The sequence below is a fragment of the Mastomys coucha genome, unplaced genomic scaffold (assembly GCF_008632895.1).
Source record: "Mastomys coucha isolate ucsf_1 unplaced genomic scaffold, UCSF_Mcou_1 pScaffold6, whole genome shotgun sequence".
NCBI lineage: Eukaryota > Metazoa > Chordata > Mammalia > Rodentia > Muridae > Mastomys > Mastomys coucha.
The window spans coordinates 100,880,212-100,899,079 of NW_022196912.1; the positions used below are offsets into that span (position 1 = coordinate 100,880,212).

The 18,868-nt window shown below is 42.2% G+C and overlaps 2 protein-coding genes across 12 annotated transcripts in view; one reads left to right on the plus strand and one right to left on the minus strand.

Annotated features, from left to right (window-relative positions):
* Erg28 (ergosterol biosynthesis 28 homolog) overlaps nt 1-540 on the minus strand; it is an 8,945-nt gene extending 8,405 nt beyond the window's left edge. For 2 of the 3 annotated variants that reach the window (XM_031356643.1, XM_031356642.1), the window contains exon 1: nt 127-540. The gene's annotated coding sequence lies outside the window, so the exon portion shown is untranslated. The remainder of the gene's footprint in view (nt 1-126) is intronic. The other variant, XM_031356644.1, reaches the window with a different exon arrangement.
* The window catches only part of Ttll5 (tubulin tyrosine ligase like 5), a 233,455-nt gene continuing 214,891 nt past the window's right edge, over nt 305-18,868 (plus strand). For 5 of the 9 annotated variants that reach the window (XM_031356634.1, XM_031356637.1, XM_031356635.1 and 2 more), the window contains exons 1-3: nt 572-736; nt 2,134-2,305; nt 7,515-7,621. In XM_031356634.1, coding sequence (XP_031212494.1) covers nt 2,232-2,305; nt 7,515-7,621 — 181 coding nt within the window. In that variant the 5' untranslated portion in view covers nt 572-736; nt 2,134-2,231. Of the gene's footprint in view, nt 387-571; nt 737-2,133; nt 2,306-7,514; nt 7,622-18,868 lie in introns of those variants that run through there. The other 4 variants (XM_031356631.1, XM_031356636.1, XM_031356632.1 and 1 more) reach the window with 3 other exon arrangements.

Below are 18,868 nucleotides of genomic sequence, written 5' to 3' on the forward strand. Positions count from 1 at the left end.
TGGACGTCGTTTTTAGACTCCTCCACCCTCGGTAGCTTTCTAGGCAACCCCCATTCTCATAAATTTTGCAGATAGTTTTACTCGGATGCAACACGAATACCTACATCCCACTCCAAATTCTCCTACCTGACGACCCAGTACTACTGCAGCAGTATCGGCAGCATCCGCAAACCAGCTCCCCCAGGACAGCTCCGGTCCCAAGTCTACCTGGGCTATTTGTTTCCGCCCCTTCCCTCAGCCCAGCTCCAGGATTGGGTCGCTTTTGTCAGTCCTCGCTCTGATTGGCCGCGCTCGTTCAGTTCGAGCAGGCGATAGGGAGTGAATCCCTTTGCTGCCAATCAGCGGTTGCGGCCGCCTGAGCCTCTTCCTGCTGCGCTGCTCACGCGGTAAAACCTTCTGTCGAGCGTGGCGGAACTCTTGAGTTTGGAATCAGTCTTTTAGGGGTGGGGAAAACGCAGAGAGAAAAGGAGCCAAGAAACCTGGTGACGGCCTGGGTTGGCTCTGGCGCCTGAGCGCGCCGTGGTGACGCCATCCGTCAGCGCCCGCAGCCGAGCGTTGTTCGCGCCGCTGGCGAGCGCCTGCGCAGTGGCTCCGAGCGGGCGGTTGCTTGTTGGTTGTTGTAGTAACGGGGGAAGCAGCCTTCGGCGGCTGCGTTGATTCCGGCTGGGGAAGGAGGAGGGAGGTGAAACAGTGTGGTCCCCGCCTGCCGGCCCCGAGCCGTGAGAAGATGAGACAGGTAAACGCCTGCGCCGGCGCGCTCCGGAGAGGTGCGCTCCAGGGATAAGCGGGCGCCGCCGCGCTTCCCTCTGAGCTCCGCAGCAGCTGTTGGCTTCCGGGCGTGCTGGGCAGAAGTGCTGCGGCAGAGTCGCCGCGTCCTTGTCTGCGGAGCCGCCTAGGGTTGGGGTGTGCTGGGGTGGAGCTGGCGGCAGGTCCCCGTAGGGGCAAGGACTTCCTTTGGGGTAGTGTCTGTCCTGCTGCTCTTCAGGGAGCCAAGGAAAGGTGGGCATCCTTTTATGCCTGAAGGTTTTATTTTAACTTAAAAGACTCAAGCATTTTGGGCAAGATCGAGAAGTTCCTTTTAGGAATCACCCGAAAAGAATCATTGAGGTTGTTAGGTATTACTCATTTCTGCTGAAGATGTGTAGGGTCGGGGTTAGTTGCTGTTGCCGCTTGCTGCAGTTGCTTTGTTTTTTAGAGTCTTATCGTATACGTAAATGCACAGACAAGCAAAAGCTTGGAAAATTGCCCTGAATTGATTATCCTTGAGTAGTGACATTATGGGTAAGCGTTTTTCCTATACGTTTCTATTTTCTCTACAACGAACATGAAACTTTTCCTCCATGGAAAGTGAAGTTAGAAACGGGGAGTTGGAAATTTCCTAATTTTGTGTCTACTTGAGATCCAGATTAAAATGTGATTTTTTTTTTTTTAAAAAAAGTAACAGTAATTATAGAGTATTTGACTCCCCCTTTCCCCAGCTATTTATGTGATCCCTGCTGAGGAGAAATATTTTCACTACCCTTTTATTAATAGTTCAGGTGAATTGGTTTTCCTAGAAACCTAACAGTTTACTCTGTATGCTTGTGGTAGAGTCTGTATAAATATTGACAAGTTTTTTTTTTTTTTTGAACCTTGGATTTTTAATTTGGTCCTGGTCAGATTTGTCTAGCAAAGACTTTTCTAGTTGTAGGCAATCGACTATCCACCTCAGTGCCCTAAAGCCTATCATTTTTGGTGCTTGCTACTTTTACTATATAAAACGACTCAAATTTAGTAATAGCTTTTTAGACACAGCAGAGACCGTATCTTTTTGAAAAAATTCTTGTCACACGCTTTTAGTCCCAGCAGAGACAGGCGGATCTCTGAGTTCCAGGCCAGCCTGGTCTCCAGAGTGAGTTCCAGGACATCCAGGGCTACACACAAAAAAATCTTGTCTTGAAAAACAAATACAAACAAAATAAAATAAAATAAAAATTCTTGATTTTTGTGGTATGTGAGGTGCACTGTAACAGAAGATAAGCCTCTAGAAGTTGGAAAATACTCAGGAATACATTTCTTTTCATCTTAAAGAGCATGCACAAAATCCTGAAGTGTCAACTGCATTGTCTTTGAAGTCCTTGGACTTTCTTACAGGAGTCTGTGCCATCCAAATTGTTTGATCAAGTGAGACTGCAAGGAAGAAAGGTCTCTGAGGCCTCTGTCTGCTGACTGTATGACAGACCCCAAAGGAAATGCCAGTTGTGATGGCCCGGGACCTGGAGGAGACGGCATCATCCTCAGAGGATGAGGACCTGGTAAACCAAGAGTAAGTGATAGACAGCCAGCCCTTGCGGGTGGGAAATGGCTTCTTTTGCTCACCTCCAGGCTCCCTTCTCTGCTCTTGCCTGGCTCTAGTGTCCATCTGTGATTGAAGTCATGATTATATTATTCACTACCCATCCTTTTTCAGAAATGCGAAGGGTAGGCTATGTGTTTCTAGGCCTGTGAATGAATATCAGCCGTAGATGCTGTAAAGTGCAGGTAGGAGCTCGGGTGAACTTGTTTTTTATTTTCCCCCCTTCTGCTTGGTTTTTGATGTGGGGTCTTTTGTTTCTGTTGCCATGCTCCCACTATATCTGACTTTGTGTGTGTGTATGTGTGTGCATATTTTAAAAAATTTACATGTGCCTGCTTGAGTTTATGTGCAGCATGGGCACTCAGGTTCCTGAGGAGGCCAGGGTGCCTGGGATCCCTTGGAGCTGCAGTTATAGAGTTTGTGGCAGCTTGATGGAGTGCTAGGAAAGGAACCTGGCTTCTCTGCAAGAGCAGGAAGCCCTCTTAACTGTTGAGACATCCCTCTAGTCCTTGCAGTTGGCTTTTTTGTGGGTTTTGAGGGATTGAATTTGGGGGCATCAGGCTTACAAGCAAGTACATTTACCTGTTGCACCATTTCTCTGCTCTAACAGGTAAACTGAATTTTATTTTAACATGGTGCAGTGGGGATGTGGAAGTCAGAGGACAGCTTTCTGGAGTCTGTTCGCTCCTTCCACCATATGGGTCCCGGGAATTGAACTCAGGCCAGGTTTGGTGACAAGGACCTTATCTGCTTTGTCATCTTGTCAGCTTTGTGTCAAGTTAACTCCATAGCTTCTAATAATTTAAAAATTGGAGATTTTGAAAATTTTAGAGATTGGTAAAATGTTAAGTTCTTAAGCTCTGACCTTGACTGTACAAGTTTTCTCCAAAGTGTTTACAGCTGTAGATGGTGATAATATGAAGGGCAGGCCACACACAGAGGCACCTCTGTGAGGATGCTCTGGTGAGAATACTAGAGCTTTTTAGCCTGTGCCATGTTCATTGGACCACAGGGGCTCTCTCTAAGTTCTTTTAGGTTAAGAGTCAAGGTCATTCATTGACTGTTGGGTCCTCATTAATGAAAATGATAACAGGGCCAAGTGTAGGTCCTAGAGATGGTAGAGTAGCTCATTTAATATGCAGACTGAGAGATTTTAATTTAAAAATGTTATTTCTACTTTATTAGACTCACAAATATCAACGAATCTTCACCTTACAGAGAAGAGATGGATTGAGATTCGAACTTAGCTCTCCCAGTTTTGGAACATTTTACTTCTCATAATTTTATTTGACATGGAAAAGAAAAGCTGACTTAATGTTTAGATAGGCTTATCTAACTTGTTTACATATAAATTTAAGCTTTCAAATATCTATACTGTACTTTCACTCTCTCTTTCCATTCCCCCTCCTCAAATTCATGGCTTCTTTTTTAAAAAAACTGTCCTTACATAAGTGTATACACACACATGCACACACACACGAATATATATGCAAACAGATAAATATAATCTGGAGGCCAGGGTAACCTGAAGCTCACGAGGTAACCCAGGCTGTCCTCAAATGCGCAGCAGTCCTCCTGCCTCAGCTTCCTGAGTGCTTGGGATTCTAGGCATGAATAAGTCACTATTCTTAGCTTAAGCTGTTTCTCAGTCCTTTAGAATACATACTCTAGAACCTGAGTAACTCCCAGCCTATTTTGAAAGGATGTGATCCGGTTCAAAATCTATTATGCACATGAAATTACTCAATAAAGTTATGAAGCATGATACAAATGTAAGGCATAGTTCTTATTAGCTAGTGTGTTCATGGAAGACTGTATAAGGTAGAAGATTATATTAGCGGTATTTGAGAAATAATTAAAGCATTAAGTTTTGAGGAAAGGCTCATCATTATTAGTTGTCAGCACACAATGACTTGGCAGTGCATCCAGGTCATTGTTTTTCAAATAATTAAGTGGTAACTTCCCCTGGTTCCTCTGCTTCAGGTGACATCTTACTTCTACTGCCTTTTACTTGTTTTAGAAAGTATTTAATGCCAACCAAGATTGTTCTTTTACTCTTGTTTTTCCTTCCTTTTTTCTTTTTTTTAATCTCTGAGTAGTGACTTAGATGGTGAGCAGAGATAATCGAACATAGCTGACTGTTGCTTATATTCATAATTGAGAAATGCTAGATATCTAGTGATTTCCCAACCATAGTCTAAATTCATGGAGTTTTTGCAGACTTCTACTGTGGATTTTTCATGGTTATTCTTGTTTCGTCAGCTCATGGACTTGTCTGCTAGATAACAGTTTTCTACTCTGGGAAGCTGACTTAGGGTTTCTGATGCTGTGATGAAACATCGAGACCCAAAGCAACATGAGGAAGAAAGAGGTCATTTTAGCTTACATGCCCAGAGCCCAGTCCTTCATGAAGGGAAGTCAGGGCAGGGACTCGGCAGGAACCTGGAGGCAGGAGCTGAAGCAGAGGCCATGGAGGATGCTGCTCACAGTGTGCTCACTCATGGTTGGTTCAGTCTGCTTTCCTCTACAGTCCGGGGCTACTTGTTTGGAGTGGTAGTGCCTTCAGTAGCTGGGCTGTCCCATAGCCATCATTAATTTACTGATGCCTGCAGGCCAGTCTGACGCAGCCATTTTCTTAGGGTCCTTCCATCTTTCTAGACACGTCTAGGTTTGTGTCACGTTGACAAAAACAAAAAACAACCAGTACAGAAGCTTAAAGCTTCTGTTAAGCTTCACATGGAGGGGAGTAGGCTTACATTTTAGAAGTTATAGGAATTAGAAGGGCTTTTACCATCTGAAGAAGTTGCGTTGTTTCGTGGCCATGACCTCTGTTAGATTTGATCAGATCCCCAGGCCTTATTAAAACATTAATCCTTATAGTCCTGGACCACCACACAGCCTGCCATCGTTGGCTTTAATTCCAAAATTGAGATTTCTCCTTCCTGTTGCGTTCTGTTGACAATTGAAGCTGACTGTGCCATTGTCCTTGTTTTACATGACATTATTTCTGATAACAAGTATATACTGAAACTATTCTGTATCTTGCTTGGGCACCCCAAATATAAATTTATATGTAGCTATGAAAACTTCCATCTAAGAACTTGATATAAGTCTTTTTTAGTCTGTGAAAAAAATTAGTAGTCTTAATTTTTATTCTACAAGGTAGCATAAGTCAGTTTAATAGGCCAGCAGCAGCTATTGTAGGAGCTCAGAGAACAGCAGGCAGAAGAATGGGGTGCTAGCGTGAAGAAGGCATAGCAGCAGGAAGCTGGAGCTGCTTCACATCTCTGTCTTTCATCAAGTCAGCCATACAATTGGTCTGTTTCAGTCTGAATCATTCACATACTTTGTTAAGGAGCTGGAGAGAAGATTAGCTGGAGAGCCTCTGCGATTAAGGGCTCTGGCTGCTCTTTCAGAGGACCTGGGTTCAGTTCTCAGCACCCAGACAGTAGCTTACAACTTTCAGTAACTCCAGTTCTAGGTGGTCTGACACCACCTTCTTGGCTCTCGAAGACACTAGGCACACATGTGGTGCACATGTCTATATGCAGGCAAACATTTGTACACATAAGATGAAAACAGATAAATCTCCAAATACTTTGTTCTTCATACCTGACAGTAACCTTTCTTACTATATGCCAGTTTCAGGTATAAAATGAAGATATAAACTTCCAGTTTTTAGTTTCCTAATCATTTTGAATTTTTCCCTTCAGCACTACTTGCAAGTGTTATTTTCTGTTTTATTTTGCTTTCTTTTGTTTATTTATTTATTTTTCTCTTTTTTCTTTTTTTACAACTCAGGTTTGAGAGTGATCATCAATGGCAAGTAGCAGTTGCAGAATGCAGCACTTTTGTTTTGCTTTCTTAAAGAGTAAATGTTATTTTTTATTGAAATCAACCTCTGTCAGAGAACTTTTAATGTCATTTTAGCATCTACCTATAAGTGCTTTTTAGGTTACTTTACTAGTAATTACCTTAATAGTTTCTTTCTTCTTTTATCTTTTTATTGTCTGTGAGTGGAAAGAGTTGTCTATTAGGGATTTGTCTTCCACAGCCAGGACCACGGCTCTTCTTCGCAGCTGTGGATCTGTTTATTGTGGTGCTGAGTCTAGTCGGGCATTCTTAACTGTAGTGTAATCTATTGTTTGTAAATGTGAAGGCATAGTGGTACCAGTCGGTAGCTAGTGCCAGATTGACAAAGACCTCTGGCTACTTTCCAGACTCTGCCTATTTTTCCTGTGTCTACTGACATAAGCTAAGGTCATCTAGAGAGAGGGAATTCCAATTGAGAAAATGTCTTCATCAGATTGGACTGTAGGCAAGTCTGTAGGGCATTTTCTCAGTTAATGATTGATGTAGAAGGGTCCAGCCTGGGGTAGTCCAAGGTTATATAAGAAAGCAGGCTGAGCATCCTAAGAGGAGTAAGCCAGTATGCAGTGTTCCTGCATGGCTAGATTTCAGTTCCTGCCTCCAGGTTCCTGCCCCGCTTGAGTTCCTTTCCTCAGTGATGGACTGTTAACAGGACATGTAAACTGAAAGAAAACCTTTTTTCCCCAAGTTGTTTTCAGTAGTTGTGTTATATCATAGCAGTAGAAAGCTGGCTTTAATAGACACTCTTGTCTACTTCCAACAGCAAGAACAGCAAGAACATTCATTTTACTAGAGGACAAACTAGATATAGTAGTTGCTTTCTTTACTGTAATGCTTTGGTGGCTAAAGGCAAGTCCCAAGGCTGCCAAGTTTCTAAAGCTGGTGTCCTGGCCACAGTGCAGTTGTAAGTTTGGATGGAAGGATAGATCCTGGCTCTGCAGTCTGTGGTTTGGCTTTTGGATCACATGAGTTTTTAGAGAGCAAGTCTTTTGATGTGGATCCTATTCTATTTAAGGAATGGATAGCTTAAAATTCTCTGTGTTCACTATGCAGAGCTTTACTGAAGCAAGCACTGGGAAAAAGCAATCCTTGGATTCTCTCCTCTTGTACTCTATAGTTGTATGGCCTTCGACAAGTAACTGAGACACTTCTGCCTCTTGCTGATAGTGTGGGCAAGAGAGTTAAGTGAAGTAAGGGATAGCTGTGTTTAGTGCCAGGTGTGAGGTAGGGACAAACCATAGTCATCTGCTTCAACCGTTAATTGAGACTTTGAGCTGTGAATTAATGAAGTATTTTGTTCTTCCTGTAGGGATCACCCATGTATTATGTGGACTGGAGGCTGCAGGAGAATTCCAGTTTTGGTTTTCCATGCTGAGGCTATTTTGACAAAGGACAACAATATTCGAGTAATTGGAGGTAGGTGTAACCTCTCCTATAGATGATCTGGCTGTTGGCCACTTTAGAAATAGTTACTATGGCACAGAGAGGCTTTGGCCATGAGAACATGCATTGGGTTGTTACTTGAAATATTATTCATAGTTTCTTAATTTGTTTGCTGAGTTTCTCAAAATAATCTGTATGTGTTTATTTTTAAGATTATAGTTACTTAACATGTACCAGAGTTTGCCATTTTATCCACTTTAGAGTGTGCAATCAATTGGCGTTTGGTTCATTCACATTTATCACCAGTGTCTAGCTTGAGGACATTTGCATCCCTTGGGAAGCCACTTCCTCTTCTCTATACTGCCAGTGACTTGTGACTGCTAATCTTTCTGTTTCTATAGATTTTCCCATTCTGTATATCATAAAAATCAGCATTTCTCAACCTGTGGGTTTTGACCCCTTTGACAAACTCTGTGTCCAAAAATACTTACATTACATTCATAACAGTAGCAGAATAGTTATGAAATAGCAACAAAAATAATTTTATGGTTGGGGGTCACCACAACATGAGGGACTGTATTAAAGAGTCGCAGGATTAGGAAGGTTGAGAACCACTGATGGATTCATACTGTATGGGGCCTGGCTTCTCTTATGTAGCATGTTTTTACAGTCCATTCATGTTGTCCCTTGTATCCTTGCTGGATTATAATCATTTTATTTTTATCCATCATCAGCTGATAGACAATTTGTTTGGAGACTGGGAAGTAGTAGTTCATTGAGGTTTTGATTTTCATTTGCTTAATGCCTAACAACCTGGGACATCTTTTCATGTGCATTTTGCTATTTATATGTCTTTGACATCTCTTCAAGGCTTTGAGCATCTTACCAGTTGAGCTTTGTGGTGATTGAGTTGTGGGAGGGTCCGATCTTTTATCAGATGTGTGCTGTGTAGGTTATTTTTGCCAGCTTTGCTGTCTGTGAGATACTTCTCCCTCGGCAGTGCTGCTTAGTGTTGATGGGATCTGACTTACCTATTTTTTGTTTCCTTTGCCTTTAATGATTGTGTTTGAGCAGACATTGCCTAACTTAAGTTGAATTTTTCTGTGTATTTTATATTTAGAGCTGAATAGTCTTTGGTCCATCTTGAGTTTGTTTCTTACAGTGCTCGCCAGAGTCTACCATCCTTTATTAGCAGTTGTCCCGGCATAATTAGCTCAAGAGAGCAGTTTTTTCCTGTTGAATGGCATTATTGTCAAAATCACTTGACCATCCATTTATGAATTTGTTTTTGTACTATTTTTTAAGCAATTTGTCTTCGTTTTATGAGCATTGGTGTTTTGCCTGCTTGTATGTCTGTTACAGATAGTTGTGAGCTGACATATTGGTGCTGGGAATTGAACCCAGGTCTTCTGGAGGAGTTTTCAGTGCTCCTAACCTGATAAACCATCTCTCCAACCCATTTCTGTACTCTTAACAGGCCATTAGTCTAGACATTTCTTTTTTAAATTCATTTTTATTTTATATGTATGTATGTTTTGCCTGCGTGCATGTAAGTGCAGGTGGTATGTGTGTGGTGTCCCCAGAGACCAGAAGAGCATGCTGTGTCTTCTGGGACTGGAGTTACAGATGGTTGTAAGCTGCCATCTAGCTGCTGGGAACCGAATGCAGGTCCTCTGCAAGACCAGCAAGTAATTGAGACACTGAGCATCTCTCTAGCCCTTTTACAATTACTCTTATGCCAGTATCATGTAGTTCTGATTCCGACTGTATTAATTTTTTCTCTTTTAAGGCAGGATCTCTTGCCAGGCATGATGGCGTATACCTATAGTCCTAGCACTTGGGAGGCAGAGGCAGGTGGATCTACATGAGCTAGAGGCCAGCCTGGTCTACAAAGGGAGTTCCAGGATGGTCATAGTTAAACAAAGAAGCCCTGTCTTGAAAAAACAAAACAAAAGAAAACAAAAAAGGCAGGGTCTCACTCAGTTGTGGCTGGTTGTTTTGTGGCCAAGACTGACCATGAGCTCCAATCCTCCTGCCTCTATCTCTTAAAAAATTTTTTTTTTTTTTGGCTTTTCGAGACAAGGTTTCTCTGTATAGCCCTGGCTATCCTGGAACTCATTCTGTAGACGAGGCTGGTCTTGATCTCAGAAATCCGCCTGCCTCTGCCTCCTGAGTGCTGGGATTAAAGGCGTGCACCACCTCTGCCCGGCAAAAAAATTTTTTTTTAAAGATTAATTTATTTTATATTTTATGGGCATTTTGCCTGCATGTGTGTATGCACTCCATGTATGTGTAGGGCCCTAGAAGTCAGAAGAGAGTCATGGATCCCCTAGAACTGGATATACAGATGGCTGTGAGCCATTTTTTTTTTTAACAGTTTATTATAATTTATTTTATTTAACAATCTAGGAAGTTTGCGATCATCAGCAGTTCCAGTGCAATTTCAGGTGCAATTGGGAATTCAGGAATTTCAGTGGAGCTGTTAGTATAATGGGCCTTGTAGGTAAAATACATGCACACTTTTGATAGCATATGTGCTGGGAACAGGGTCTAGGTGCTCGGCAGATCAGCATGTGCTTTCAGTTGCTGAGCTATCCATCGCCCAGCCCTGCACCCACTCCTGACGGTTGGAACTGCAGGCAGGGACAGCCACACACAGCTCCTACTAAGTTTCAAAATGTGGAACTGAGTGTTTTAACTTTGTTCCTCAAGATTGTTTTGGGTCGTTCAGGATTAACTTTGCCATCTCTGAAATATCAGCCTTTGAGGTGTGGATAGATTGAGCTGGGTCCCAAGGTAAAGCTATACTACTCTCAAAGCTTATGCTATTATGGATCAGCACTGTCTGGTTGTGTGGCAGAGAGTCTGTTCTTGTGTTCTTGGTCATTAGTTCATTTCAGCTTCAGCATGAAGCTGTGTGTCTTGGACAGAGTGCTTCACTTTAGCCAGTTTCACTGTTAGTTAAATGGGGACAGTCTCTGTCTTGAAGGCATCATAAGGATCAAATTGTTCAATGTCTGGCACATAGCAGGCAATCAAAACTTAGGCTGCTTATCCTACTTGCTGAATAGGAGCTGCTCTATTTTTAAATGACCCCATAATAAGCGATTTCAGAGAGAACTGTAGACTTACTTTTGGGATTTGAATGTTTCTCTCTTCCCAAGGGTCCCTGTGCTCTAATCCCCTCAGTGAGTTGCTAGGTTAGCTTTTAAAGGGACAGTCATTTTCTCTGAAGCCTTAATGATTGAAGACTGCTGAGAAGATCCCTTAACTATGATTTGACCCCAGATGACAAATGTGGATAAAAACAACAGAATGTGCTTACAGTGTGCTGCTTTGGTGTGCTTGTCCTGTTCAAACAGTCTGTGCATGCCATGGCAGAAAACACCCGCATCTTTTTCTTTGCCTTTTTCCTTTTCTTTTTCTTGGAGTAACTTCCATTTAGTGGAAAATAATATCCATCAGTCTTGCCATCCACTGTTCAAGCTATTAGATTTTTCTGGAGCACACAGTGTCTTTCATTACTCATTTCCATAGATTAAGGTACTGGTGGTTCATATCTGTAACTAGAGGACAGAGGCTAAGGTGGTAGGATTTTAATTGAACAGTCTGGGCTTCATAGGAAGACCTGTCTGAAAAAAAAAGAGGAAAAAGCTATTAAATTTGTTTCAACTACATATTATAAAGTTTGTTCTTTATTTCCCCGAGTTCCTTTGGGTTCAATTTTTTTTTTTTAACTTTTAATGTACATGACAGTTTTAATGACTTTTGCTAAAGTATGCTTTGGATTCCTGAATAGTTATTATTATTTTTGTTTGTTTGGGTTTTTGAAACAGAGTTTCTCTATATCCCTGGTTGTCCTGAAACTCATTCTGTAGACCAGACTATTCTTGAACCCACAGAGATCTGTCTGCCTCTGTCTCCCAAGTGCTGGGATTAGAGGTGTGCACCACCACTAGCAAACTTGGTTTTATCAATTACTAAATACAATCAATCTGTAATATTTTTGCTTCTCTAAAATAGTAGGTCATGTGGTGTGTTTGCTCAGATCTTAAGTAGTTAAATCCCTCTGAGAAGTTATCAGGGGCATTAGCTATGTCCTGCGCATCCTATAGTGTCATGTGCTGGCTTCATAGTTCTGTTTACCTGTTGACTGTTTCTTGAATTGGCTTTTAATGATTTGGTGTAGTACGATTTCTTTGCTTTATTTGTAAAATACTCTAGGAACATAGCCGTGTTTCTTTTCATATTCAAGCCCCTTCCTGGCTGTATGCACTTTCACATGTAAATAGGATTGAATTTTTTAGTGGTAACACAGGAATTTCCAAGTGACAGTAAATATATCATTTAGAATGAGCATTATTTTATCTTCCTAATGTGTCCATTCAGTAAATTTATATTTTCATAGACTAGCATTGGAAGTGATGCAATATACATGTGGAGTTTTAAATTAGAAAAGTGAATTTAGCTTTAATAACATGTTTTATTTAACCCAATAATCCCAATATAATTTTTACATTTACTCAATATAAAGAAACATAATATTTTTATGTTGAGTATGCTTTTTATACTTACTATATATTTCAGTTTAGACTTCATGAACATTATAGTTGAAAAGGTAAATTAATGGAATTGTTTCAAAGATTTGTTTTTAAGGTTTTATTTTTATGTGCATTGGTATTCTGCCTGCATGTCTGTGTGAGGGTGTCAGAGCCTCTGGAACCAGAGTTACAGATAGTTGTGAGCTGCTGTGTGGGTGCTAGAACTCTGAAGAGCAGCTAGTGCTCTTAGCCTCTGAGCCATCTCTCCAGGTCCTCAAAGGTGTTTTCTAATATTTGTTGAGACAAGGTCTCACTATCCCATATAGGCTGCTCTGGAACTTTCCATCCTGCTGTTTGTTTTGTTTTTGTATTTAGTTGCTGGGAATTGAGCCCCAGGGCCTTCTGCATACATGGTACTTGTTCTGTACCTTGTGCTGCATCCTAGCCCCTGTCTTCTAAAGTTAATCAAGCATTCATTTTATTTATTTAGGCTTATTTGTTTGTTTAGGTTTGAGACTTAATTTTACACAGCCCACGCTGACCTTGCTACCAGATGACTTTGAACTTGTGCTCCCCAGCTCCACTTCCTTGGTGTTGGGTGTTCAGACTTGTGCCAGCACACTAGTTTATTAAGTATTCCATCTTAAAATTTTAAGTATAATCAATTAAAGTTAAGTAAAACAAAACATCTGGCCCCAGGGCCTTCTGGTCCTGTGTCAAGTACTCGTTAGTCCAATGTGGTTGGTGAATACTGTCCTCCAGAATATGGGTGTGGAATAGATTTTCTGAGAGTAGAACCATGAACCATGGAAGAGTTTATATTGGTATCTTGAAGTGTTTATTTGTGCCTCTATAGAGAGAGTTGTGTGTGCTCATGCATGATCAGAGGACAACTTTCAGGAGTTGATCCCTGTGGTTGAATACAGATGGCTAAGCTCTCTTGCTGGCTCTGCTCAATACATTTTGAAAAGCAAATGTATCATTCCCATCTTCCTTCTGGGTTCCCATGCTATTGTTTTGTTTGCATACTTTGTTTCTTGAGACACAATATTAAGGTGTAGCTTGGGTTTTTATCAAATTCTAGATCCTCCTGGCTCAGCCTCCCGTGTGCTGAGATTTTAGGTGTGTAACACCATTTACAGCCCCATGCTATTTTTTTATTTAATTTTATGTACCATGTGTGTGAAGTGCTTGTGTAGGCCAGAAGAGACCCCCTGGAATCTGAGTTACAAGCTGTTTTTACTACCATGTGAATGTTGGGAACCAGTCCTGAATCCTCTCCAGGAGCAGCCAGTGTTCTTAATCACTGAGCAGTCACTCTAGGTCTGCCTCATGCTGTTCTTTCTAACTCCCTTAGGGATGTCCCTGTTGTCTAGGGTACCTCTGTGCTATCATTTGGTTCCTTGTTTTTGTCTGCTCTGTTGGAGCCAGTCTTGGAAGTTTGGGGGTCCTACCACTTCAGGTTGCTTGCTGGGATACATGTGAGCATTTACAGAAGAAGAAAATTCAGTCTTGTGTAGAGCTGATGTGAAGTTTCTGCAAAGGTTGAGAAGCAGGATACTGTAGTTTGCTGGCAGCTACGTATCGGTCCTCTCTCTTATTCTCACATGGATGAATATATGGTTCTTTCTTGGGCAGTTGGGTAGGTTCGGTTTGCAGCTACAACTCTAGCTAAAGTGTATCTGAGGAAGAAGGGGGAGAGCGTGGGGGGAAGGAGGAGAACAGTGCTTCTATTCCTTTCATTAAGCCTTCCATGGAATGAACGATGCCCACCCCCATAGGAGATGGGGGTTTGCTTTACTCATCAGCCCACAAACTTAAATGCTAGGCCTACTCAGAAATAATGTCTAACTGTGGTTGCCCATCACATCAACACATAAAGGTTTGAAAGACTAGATTTGTATGTGTTGTTTTCAGTTCTCTAAGCTAATTTCTAATTCACTTTTATTTAAAAAATCACAGGTCAAAGACTATGTCTTTAGGCTGGATCTGGTCCTTAGTACCCCCTAAGTGGATTCTGGGAAGATGGCTTAGTGGTTAAAAATACTTGCAAGGATGAGTTTGAATCCCCAGCAGCCACATAAAACTCAGGCATGGCTGTGTGCTCTTTAAACCCCAGCACTGTGTGGGGCATAACCAGGATTATTAGGGCTTGTTGGCTGTGAGCCCAGCTTCAGGTCTTGTGAGAGACCCTGTCTCAAGGGAGTAACAGTTCAGGACATCTGACATTAACCTCTGGCCTCTGGGCACCCACACCTGCTCACACATGCACATGTACCACACACACACACACATGCACACACACACACATACACACACACACACACACACACACACACACACACACACATGCATAGACACGCACAGACATGCACACACACACACACAGAGAGAGACAGACAGACACACACACTACTCAATTTGTTTGCTATATATCAGATATATGATTTACTATGTATGATAACAAGTATTAAAATATAGTCTTTATTTTGCTATATACTTGCTTTTTAACTATATAAAAATAACTTACTATATAGCAGCTAGCTGTTCTACAGCTTCAGGTAGCATTCACAACTGTACTGTAAGATAATTAATGTTTTTGTCTACTCTCTTTTACCCGGGGTGGGGGGAAGTAGAGGCTAGAGAAACTACATAATTCATGAAAGATTGTAGGCAGGAAGTGGTACAGCCCTGGTGGCACCATCCTCTCTTACGCCTCCTTCTGTCATCCTCAAGTAAGCAGGCTCCCGTTCTCCCTGCACCCTTCTGGTCCTTCCTGGTGGTGTGGTGCTGAGGCATACACAGAGGTGGGCATTGTTCTTGCCTCCAGAGGGAACTGTGTACTTGATGACGCTTTGGCTCTTACTGTTTTTAAACTTGAAAATTTATTTTAGCTTTTATTGAATAAGGTCTCGCTTTGTCCCTCAGACTGGCTTTGAACTCAAGGATCTTCCTGCTATCATCTTTTGAGTGTTGGGATTACAGGCCCAAGACACTTGGCAGGCTTGTTGGGCTTTTGCACATGCAGAAGTGGAGCTGTTAGTAACATCAGTTGTGATTAAAGGATCGAAATTTTCTTTCATTTTCCTAAATCTGTCATAAACATCTTTGGGCAAGATGAAGGGGTGCTACAGCAGATGGGTATGTAGTTAGTCCTTGTCTGTGTGGTGTGCGCGTGTGACCTCGCTAGTGTCTTGCTGTCTCTGATCTGTTGGAGAAGCAGTGGGATGCTCGCTGTGCTGCCCTGATTTCTTAGTCATGAGCCATTTAATTTTTTTTTTTTTTTTTGAGGCAAGCTTACCCCAGACTGACCTTGAATTTGATATGGAGCTGATGACCTGGGGCTTCTGATCCTCCTGCCTCTGTCTCCCAGGTGCTGGGATTATGAGTATGTACCACCATACCCATTCATGTAGTGCTGGGGATCTTACTCAGGGCTTCATATTTGCTAGCATTCTACCAACTGAGAGCTATACTGCTGTGCTTTCTATTAGCTAGATTTTCTGTTTGTAGTGGGAAGATAAATAGTCCCCTAAAGGTGACAATCTCCTCATTCCCATAACCTGTCACTGTGATGTGGGAAGGCCTAGTCCTGCTGTGGGCTCAGGGCAGGAAAGGATGATTACAAGCCAGTGGCATGGAGTGATTTGACGAGAAGGTTCTGTGGAAGGCTCCCTTGAGTGAGTGAGGCCATGGATGAGGGACCTGCAGGATTCTTTAGACTGTTTTACCAGCAAATACGCTGCCACTTTGGACTGAGTGGGACAGCCTAAGGAGGAAAAGGAAAGCTGTGAGACCACCATACCCCCCAGGCAGGGAACTAGATGACAAAACTACTCAGCTACAAACCTTTGTGAGAGAATAAGGATTATTCCTGAGGTAGAGTCTCAGGCCTAGGGCAGACCCATGAGTCACAGAGTATGGCTGGAAGACCTGGGGACAAATGGGACTTTAATTTGCCAGGTTTTGAATCTATAAATCCATGTTGTAACTCCTTTTTCCTCCTTAAATTCTCTCCCAATGTGAAACCAATCTCCATGTAGCTGGAGTTCTGTTCATTGTATTTGGGGAGCAAATCATTTGTTGAAGGTTCATTGATGGAGAGCAGTTTTGCCCCAAGGTGAATCGTACTGATTTAGATGATGAGATTGGGGAATATTGAGCTGATAAATCTGAATGAGATTTTTAGACTTTGGCTTGAATCAACAGGGATGTTGGGAAACGTTAAATTTATTTTGCAATAAAAAGGAGCGTTAATGTTTAGGGAGCAGAGGGTGGTTACAGTAGGCCCCCAATGTGTCTGTGTCTTAATCTCTGCAACCTATGGATATAAACCTTTTATGGTAAAGGGGAATTAAAGTTGTTAATTAGTTGACCTTCAGGTAAGAAGATTTCCCTGGATTATCTCGGAGTGTTAAGTCTAATGCAACTGAAGGGTTCTTCTATGCCTTCTTAGCATGGAAGGAGAAGCCAGCCTGGCCAGAGTGGTACAAGGTGAAAAAAGACTAGGCCTGCCGTTGTTGCCTTTGAAAGTCAGGGAAGGGAGCATAAGCCACAAAGCACTAAGTGGAGGTGGCCATTGGAAGCTGGAAAAGTGAAGGACCCAAATCCTACCTGGAGTCCCTGGAAGGGAGCAGAGATTGATGATCACAGCCTTGCTTTAGACTAGTGGGGTCTGTGTTACCAAGGAGGCTGCAAATTTGGGTTTATGAAAACCCAGCATGCTAAGCATGTTTGTAACAGCAGCAAACTGGCATACCACCTGTCTTGTGCATGCGGATTTCTGTTTCTTTTGTAATTATAATCTACCCCATTGCTATGTCACTTTTATGCTAGACTGTCTCAATCTTGTCCTTTGGGAGCCCACTCAAGCTCTTTGTGACGTGTTTCCAGTCAATTTTGAACATTTCTGTCTTAGGGGTCTAGCAGGATGCTTCTAGCCTCTGTGCTTACAGTCTGAACACTCCTTGACATTCTGTTCGCACTGGAACAAACACGTAGGACTCTGCCCTGTTTTTAACTTCAGCGATACTATAAGTTAAACATAATGGTAGGGGGCTGCTGGGAAAAGCCTGTGGCCGGGCTTTAGAAAATGTCTGGCTTGTCCATGCCCATCTTTATGATTCAGCATGTATAGAGTGCACACCAACACTTCCAGTGACCCTAATGTGTCTGTGGGTGCAGTAGGGGTTTATGAAGCTTTCCCCATAAATTCATCAGAATATAGTTGTCTTGGATGATGGGGCTGAGCATTGAGCTATGTACTTGCAAATGCCTGCATTGTACTCACTCACAGTTGTTCAGGATATAGGCCTTTAAAAACATGGATCTTGGGCTGGAGAGATGGCTCAGCAGTTAAGAACACTGACTGCTCTTCCAAAGGTCCTGAGTTCAAATCTCAGCAACCACATGGTGGCTCACAACCATCTGTAATGAGATCTGATGCCCTCTTCTGGAGTGTCTGAAGACAGCTACAATACACTTACATATAATAAATAAATAAATCTTAAAAAAAAAAAAAAAAACAACAAAAAACAAAAAACACGGGTCTGGAGCCAGGGGTTCAGGCTTATGCCTGTAATATCAACACTTGGAAGACTGAGGCAGGATCATCAGTTCACTCTAACCTGGGCTGGAGTAAACCTTGTCCCATAAACAAACACAGTAGCCAAAAGAGTTTTCATAGAAGTTTTAGCTGAGATTCTCAGTTTGTAGGAAGAATTAATGCCAGCTTAGAGTAAATGTTCACATGATTACAGATTTTCTTCTCAAACACAATCCAGGCACAGGTTATGTCTCCAAGGGCCAGCAGGAAATGTGCACAAGGTCAGGAGGCTGGTGACAAGCTGGACTGGAAGCACACACAGGACTCTTTAAGAGGGGCAGCTACAGGGCCCTGCTGGCTTCTTCCTATTGGAGAGACTTCTTGTCTAAGATGTACTGGTATTCAGCATTTGCAGACATAGAGGGCTGTCTGGAATGGGGACTCTTAGCCTTTTAAATACCCTCAGTTCTCAGTCTGGAAAAATGTGAGGGCTTTTTCCCAGAGTAATGATTTTGAGGTGGAAAAATAGACAAGTGGATAGAAATGAAATGAGTTGTATTGAAGTACAGTAATTAAAAAGACAAATAATGGCAGTGGTGGTGCACGCCTTAATCCCAGCACTTGGGAGGCAGAGACAGGCAGATTTCTGAGTTGGAGGCTAGCCTGGTCTACAGAGTGAGTTCCAGGACAGCCAGGGCTACACAGAGAAACTCTGTCTTGAAGCCCCCTCCCCCACCCCCCAAAAAAGACAAATAGCTAAATATGGTGGTGCATGCCTGTAATTCTTGATGAAGGAGTGCACATTTGAGGCTAGGCTAGGCTATATAGCAAGTTCTAGGCCAGCCTAGGTTACTAGTATACAGCTTTGTGTCAAGAAATTAACAATAAAAATGTACCTTAACCCCCAGATCCAAGACATAACATAATTTCTTTTAATGTGATAGTTTGTTAAACTTGTAAGTACTGTGAACACTGCAACAGCTATGAAGTGAACTTAATGTCTAGGTCTCTTCATGTACAGCAGCACTGTTACCTGCTCCTGTTGTGGATGTTCCTCATTGAAAGCATTGTTAGATTTCATCTGGAAGCTAGTAAAAACAAAGATGTAGGTTTCCCTCCCCTTTTGGTGCTGAGTGCGCTGTAAGGTCTCTCAGCTTGCTTGGTCTCAGACTGGCAAGATGACTCAGAGTAGAA